The 7,458-nt window shown below is 39.0% G+C and overlaps 1 protein-coding gene across 1 annotated transcript; it reads right to left on the bottom strand.

The window, feature by feature from the left end:
- Positions 1-828: 828 nt before the first annotated feature.
- LOC135787400 (hydroxycarboxylic acid receptor 2-like) lies at positions 829-7,137 on the bottom strand. Its single transcript, XM_065297342.2, has 2 exons — positions 7,063-7,137; positions 829-2,345 (listed from the first exon to the last, which is right to left on the bottom strand). Exon 2 carries the CDS (start codon positions 2,335-2,337, stop codon positions 1,390-1,392), a length of 948 nt encoding a protein of 315 aa, XP_065153414.1. The 5' UTR covers positions 2,338-2,345; positions 7,063-7,137; the 3' UTR covers positions 829-1,389.
- Positions 7,138-7,458: the final 321 nt, after the last annotated feature.

The raw sequence follows: 7,458 nt of genomic DNA, 5'->3' as shown, positions 1-7,458 counted from the left end.
TTCCAGCTCCCATAGAGTTAAACATTTGGTTTTTAGCATTTTGGAATCCATTCAGTTGATCTCTGGGTCTGGCGGCACCACTTTTTGCATAGCTAAGCACAATTCATTGAATCTGATTAGACCATTAGCATCGCGCAAAAAAATAACCAAAGAGTTTTGATATTTTTCCTATTTAAAACTTGACTCTTCTGTAGTTACATCGTGTTCTAAGACAGAGGGAACATTAAAAGTTGCAATTTTCTAGGCAGATATGTCTAGGAACTATAATCTCATTCTGGCGTAATAATCAGTGACTTTGCTGCTGTAACATGGCTGCAGGAGGTGCAATGATATTAAGCAGTTCCCAAAAACAGTCCCCTGCTATTGAAAGTTAACAAGGGGACAATTTCAGCTGCTGCGTAATATCATTGTTCATCGTTCAATATCATCTTCATGTGACTTCTTTCCACAACACAAACTCGCGTTCTTTGCGTCATACGTCATTACGCCATTTCTACGTCATTGCACATGCGCAGAGAGTCCCAGTTTCAGCCATCAATGCGATTAAGTGTTTACATCTCCTTTTTAGTGGATTACAAAAGGTAAAAACCACCCCTTGAAATAGATTTAATTGGTTTGGCTTTTTTTATTCTGATTGAGGCGTTTACATGGAGCATTCGGTTTGGAGCATGCCCAATTTTTTTGACGACCCGCTCACATTATCTTTTCATTTACACTAAACACTTGGCAGAACAATTCAAGGTAGACATACTGACCTGGAAAGGCTTGAACCTCAGAGGAAGTCAAATGTTGTGATATGCATGGACACAGACAGAATGATTATACAAGATTATATTATACTGAGCTTTATTTCTGTAACAAGACATACAACTTCAACATTACTCCACTAAGCAGAGCTGTTGTCCTCAATTGCGCTACTAGAGTCATGTGATCGCGGGTGGTGTCCACCTGAGTTGACTGAATTTGCCAGCGTCGCATTTTTAATGACGTCTTGAGATGGGAATATCCGATCTGTCTGTTTACATTGCGGAAGCGAATGCATGTATCCGATTCATATCCAATTAATTTTCACACATGAAAAAGGCCTAAAGCTGATCTGAGAATATCGAAATCTATGCACTTTTTCCTGCTTACAGGTTTAGGTCATATCCGATCTGTGCCACTTAAGGGGAAATGCAGCCTTTGTTGCACAAGTCAAGATGCCCATACCAAGATGCCAAAAAATGCAAGTCACCCTTAAATAATCTTAGAATTGTCTCTGAATTTTAAACTTGGATATGAGGAAGTATTTTAATACTGGCAAAATAGAACATATCACCCGTGAGTATATCTGTTGAATTGCACTCAGTCAACATTGATTATATCTTCTGTCCAATTCAACTGTAATTCTCAGTCATTTCCACTTTGCGTGCTGTCCCGTCTGCTGAGCTGTAACTGTAAGAAGCCAGTCCGGTTTATAGTTCTTTTCAAAGCATTGCGAAATATTGAACTGGAGAAGCAATAGATGACAGGATCCAGAGCGCTGTTCAGATAGGTGAATGCTAAGGAGATTTGAAACCACTGAGACATTAGATTGTCTGGATTGCTAACATCTTTTCCAAGTGATTTTAAATAAAAGCCAATGAACACTGTGGCAACACTGGGAAAGAAACAAAAGATGAAAACCCCAACAATAACCAGGACGGTCCGAATAGCCTTTTGTCCCTTCTTGCCTTTGTCCATCCGTCGAGAATGCAAGATGCAGGCGATGCGCACAGAGCAAAAGACCAGAAGTATTAGAGGCACGAAAAACTCAAAGATAAACACAGCATAATGTAGGCGGATACCCAGTGAAGGAGTCTCAGAGAAACTTCTGCAATGGGAGGTGTTGCTTAGCAGGTTGTTGGCCAGTAAAGGGGTCCTCAGGCCTATTACAACCCCCCACATGAAGCATGCAATCAAGGTTGCTTGCTTTAAGTTCATGTGATTGATAACGTGATGCGGATGGACCACTTTAAAATAACGGTCGAAAGCCACTGCAGTCATGAAGGCAATGCTGGCTGAGCGGTTGACGGCCATCATGAACAGATTTATCCGACACCAGGCATCACCGAATATCCATATCTCATCACGTAAGTAGCTGTCAATGCGAAAGGGTAGGCCTAAGAGGAGCAGGAGATCAGACAGAACAAGGTTGAAGAGGAACATGACGTTGACCCTCCAAGACTTCATATTTTTGCCAAAAACCCATAATGCCATGGCATTGCCAGGCAGACCAAGTAGAAACTCAACAATTAGCACAGGAGGAAGAATAGATGAATCCAGTTTGTTGTGATGTGCAGTGATGTTGGATGTCATGGTTGTTTCTAAAAAAAAAAAAAGAGTTTAGAATTTAGTCTTAACACAATACTGTTCCTCATTTCAAACAGTACGCTTTTCAAAAATGCAAGCAGCTGGCGTTTTCCCGCTCTGAGCGCCCTGTTTGTAAACACATAGAGCTATTCAAATTAGCAGCTCTGAGAAACAGCCAATCCGAGCAGAGCTCAACTTTATTATTCATGACCCTTTCAAATAAGTTAATAATAGACCATTTCATTCTGAGGACAAATCCTAGGGTTGTAAATGGACAAGTAAAACCGTCTCTGGAACATACCTTTTATGTAGATATCAGAGAATAATTTAACATATTGTATCAATGCATTCGTTGGCACCTTTAAGGTTTACCGCACAGAATTCAGCCCAGTTTAACACACCTTAGAAACCTCAACATGTCCCATGTCTCATGTAAGACAGACGGTAAAGGAGACACTTGTTTGTTGACACTGTGGGAAATGCTTTAGGTGAGTCTCAGCATCTGTGAAATGCAGGCAAGCCATACAGCTGCAACGACCATGTACTGTAATCAATAGGTGTGTTTGACTTAATGTAGCACTGCAAGAATCCTCAGGGGGATAACATCAAAGTTTAGAGAGAGCTATTAAAAAAATCATACGGATGAGTCTCCTTTCAAGTCTTTCTCACGGTACTTTAATGTCATCCGCCTGGCAGTTCTTGCAGCATCGCAGAGACCACTTAACATGGAGACAGAACGGCATGCTTTGCGGAGTTTCAGCTCTTTAATGCTATTTTTAACACACTGTATGTTAATTCATGACACAAATGCACAAAAAAGCACATAAGTACTACACTAAACATGTTTGCCATTAATGAGAAAGTATAACGTGACAGTGAAAGTGATTTTATTTCGTTAGGGTTGGGGTTGTAAATAAAAGCTCTAATGTGAAACGGGCATGAGGGCTTACATACTGGAGGTTCTTTTCCAAAGGAACTTTGATGCTGCGTCATGTTTCTTGATGCTGTGTGATGCTACAGTATGTGGAACTCGTCAAATTATCGCGTGCTCACGTGAAACTATCGCGTGTGCACGCGAAAGCGAAAGTTTCATGTGCACGTGTGATAGTTTCACATGAGCACGCGATAGTTTCACGCGAGCACATGAAACTAAACTTTAGATTTTTTTTACTCCAACGTCACCTTAGGGGCTCGGTATGACTCAGCGAAATGTAATTGTTTTAATTGATTACAGTGTATATTTTAATGTGTTTTCTTGTTCGCTTTGCCTGTTATGTAACTACTTGTATTGCTGCCCATTTTGGCCAGGTCACTCCTGAAAAAGAGATTTTTAATCTCAGAGAGTCAATTTGGTTAAATAAAAGTTAAATAAAATAAGAGCTCTCACAAAAAAAAAGTATTACCATATGAAACGTTATCAAAAGTATAGCTGCTTGACATTTGCTGGACAATCAGACCCGACAGTCCTTAAAACCAGTTTCAGATTGATAAATTGTCGCCATAGGATTTTCATTGCATCCAAACAAATGCCTTTATTGCCATTTTACATCCATAACAGAAGGATTGCATATATAATCATTTAGTATGCCATTTTATATTTAATAATTTGTTTTCCTGGTTTCTGGGATTTCTTTTTCTTTTTCAAACAATGTAACATTGTAAAAAAGCTCTATATAAAAACATTTGATTTGATTTAGTGGTGTAACCATACAGCATGCCAGAGCGATAGCAACTGCTCAGCATTGCTACATCTCATGACCTCTGCATTGCCTATAAATAGTTGTGCTTTCACACAGGTGCCCACACCTGAAGCTTCCCCAGTGTCTCAACATTCATGATGCAATGTTGAGTTTTTCTCGAAAGCAAAGGTGGATGGTACATAAAGGCAGGATAGGCAGGAATTGTCAAAAAACTTTTTTTTCCAAATTTGTTTAAACTGTCTTTATATACTAGCCTGTCTTTATATTTCATTACGCTTCTGTACTCCGTCTGAGATACCTCCCATTCTAGCCATTTTCATCCGGTCTCAAAACGGCCGTCCAATCAATGAACAGAGGGCGGGCTGAGAGCCGTGACGCAGACGCTAAGCACGAATGTACGGTTGTACTTTGTAGTGGACATGGAGGCACAGAAAGCTATTTGCTCTGTTGTGGAAAACCGGCACTTGCCAACTTAAGCCCGACCAAGAAAAGTGTTTGTTAAACATTTTGAATGGAGATTATGTTGTTGCCCTACTCCCAACAGGTTTTGGGAAAAGTTTAATTTATCAACTATTACCGATCGTCAGCGAGAAACTGTGTGCAGCACAGCTTGGTGTGCACAACGATCGAGAAATCATGGAAGGGAATTTCATTGTTCACAGTTAATGGTGGAGGACGCGTGGGCAAACATTCTTTGGTGACGTTCCTGATTAACCAGAAAAAAAGGTAGGAAGATTTAATTTACATATGGTTATGGCTGTCTGGTGGAAGAGTTTGAGCGGAGAGAGGGGCGTTCCCCCACTTAGACGTGAGTGGAAAGACACCGTAAGGATAGTGTTCAACTAGGTCTGGCCCGATTTACTTTACATAATCTGCAAAAGTCGTTCATAGCCATGTTAACTCCGGTATTTGGTTCGATGGGTTTGTTTTCACATCATACGTGTGTTTTACAGCAGAAATTCGATGCCGCTGAGCCGGCGCATAACGCACATCATATCCAAACTTTATGTGATTGGCTTACGTTTAGACCAATGATTTTAAACTTCAGACAAGCCCCTCCCACGAGAAGGAAAACGATTGTCAATTATGCCCAGCCAGACTGTCTATGAAGCAAAGCAAAATAGCAGAGGATGGTATTACCAGGCTATTTATATACCAATACATAAGTAAAATGTAAGTACTCTGAAAAAGAGAGTCTAAAACTCGAGTGTCTGAAAACCTTTCACGACTGTTTTAAACACATTAATCTCATTATTTCCATTCGGGACAAAACAAATGATTGGCTGTGTGACTGTCACTCACTCTCGCGACCATGGCTACCACCCCTGTTGCTACAGGATCTACTCACACATGCGCCAATTGATTTGATAGTGCACGAGGCACGAAAGCTAGGAAGAGCAAAAGTACGGCAGAGAGAGAGAGCATTCAGAACTTACAGTACCTGCATATGTAGTCAGCGAAGGCAAACAAGGCAAAAAAGGAATAAACGAAAAAATCAAACGAGAGTAAATAACGCGTGGTTTTTCCTCGAGTCGACAATGTGGTAACGGTATTGTCTCCGGAGTGTGGTCCTCATCAGAGTCAATAATGCTTTCATCACAGAAACTCTTACACACAAAACGCTGTATATGTTATAAAAATATTCACCTTCCGTAATGAAAAAACTTTTATCAATGCAACCTGTTTCTAACTTTGTCTTATAAATATAACTAGCTCGTTTGTTACCGAATCAAACAAAATATATTTTAAACTTTTTGATATGCTAGCTTGAAAGTGAGTACTAAAAGCCATCCTATTTGTTTATATTCATAGTGATAAAGTTAGGTGTCTTATTACATGTGATTGTGACATGATGTTACTACATGCACCGTGCTCCTTTCTCTCCGCTCATCTGAGGTAAATGCTTCTCCGAACAAAGAAGTCGGCGTTGCGCGATCATGTGTTTCGGGGGTGTGGCTTTGGAAGAAACCCAGAATGGAGGGGGTGGAGTGAATGGAAAAATTAGCTGTGTTTAAAGAGGTCTACAGACACTCGATTTTTATACTCTCTTTTTCAGAGTACTTAGATTTTACTTATGTATTGTAATATAAAGACAGTTTAAACAAATTTGGAAAAAAGTGTTTTAGACTTTTTTTAGACTTAAACCTGCCTACTCTGCCTTTAAGTATGGTTAATTTTCTCAAGTACATTTTCCAAGTTTTTTTTTAAATATTTAATTGATTACTTTCTTAAACATATTAAATCAGGGTATTTTTTCAAATAAAAAATGGAAAAAGAAACAAATAATCGTTATCATTTCTGTTCGTAAAATGCCATACATTTAGTTTAATTAGTTTCTCAGTCTTTCTTACAAATGTCTTACTGAGGCGGGAGGAGCAAAGATGCACCAGTGGAAACTTTAGCAGGGCACGCACATGATTAATGATTGTATGACTGCTTTTGCAGGATAAATGTTTTTACATAATGTACTTTATTCATAACAAATCTTCCTTTACATAACATTAATAATAAACTTAAAATGGCCTATAAAAGTACCTAATGATTGTGCTGGCCCCTGCTAGCTCTAGATCATCGGGATGGCCGTGTCTTTTCAGGTTTTTTTCTCTACAAAATCTGCATTGCATTTTTGTACGCCCATTTGGGAAAGGTTAGGTCATATGAAAGTTAATAATGTTAAAGATGCCATTCACGTGTTTTTTCTCCCCCAGCCGGTAACCTCTGCAAATGCTGATGAGAAAAGGGAGGCCTAGCTCCTTAGTTGAAAAATGTTAAGATTTTCTTTATTTCATTTTTTACAATGTAGTTTTAAGAAGTAAGACTGAGTAACTAAATACAGTAAAATATATCACTTCCTTTTTTAAAAAAGCTATGCAGTGAAAGAAAAAAATGGATAAAGTACAGATATTTGAAAAGTATATTTAAGTAAAAAGTGAAAATAGTTCATTACTGTCCATTTCTCCTCAAAAGAATTCAAGCACATCCATTCAAGAAACATTGTCGAACATTTCTGTAACAAAACGTTTTCACTTACTTGAGTTAACTCTCTAGTAGTTTGCTGACTGAGATGTAGGCAGAGTGTGAAGAAATGCAGAATTATGGTTTAAAGGCAACCGCCCAGTATTGCTCACAGCATACTTCCCTTGCAATTTTACGTCAGCCGACTCTCGTATTAAGTCACAGCATCTTAAAGTACATACTAAAGTAACACTCACAGCAGTTTGTCTGTTTATTTGTATAGTTGTTATGTGCTTGTTTTATTTGTTTGTATTCTGATGTACAGTATGTTTAATAAGCATGAGGTTTGCATGCATCCCACTAAACACAGGACGTCGGATAGACGTGCAGATCATGTCTATATTGGGTCCGTCGGTCCATGACCAATTCTGGACATGTATTCGACGTCCAAACTAGGTCCACTATTTGGACG

This window comes from Paramisgurnus dabryanus, chromosome 20, assembly GCF_030506205.2.
Source record: "Paramisgurnus dabryanus chromosome 20, PD_genome_1.1, whole genome shotgun sequence".
In the NCBI taxonomy this organism is placed as follows: domain Eukaryota; kingdom Metazoa; phylum Chordata; class Actinopteri; order Cypriniformes; family Cobitidae; genus Paramisgurnus; species Paramisgurnus dabryanus.
Note: the sequence above shows the minus strand (reverse complement) of the source record. Positions and strands in the feature narration are given on the sequence as shown.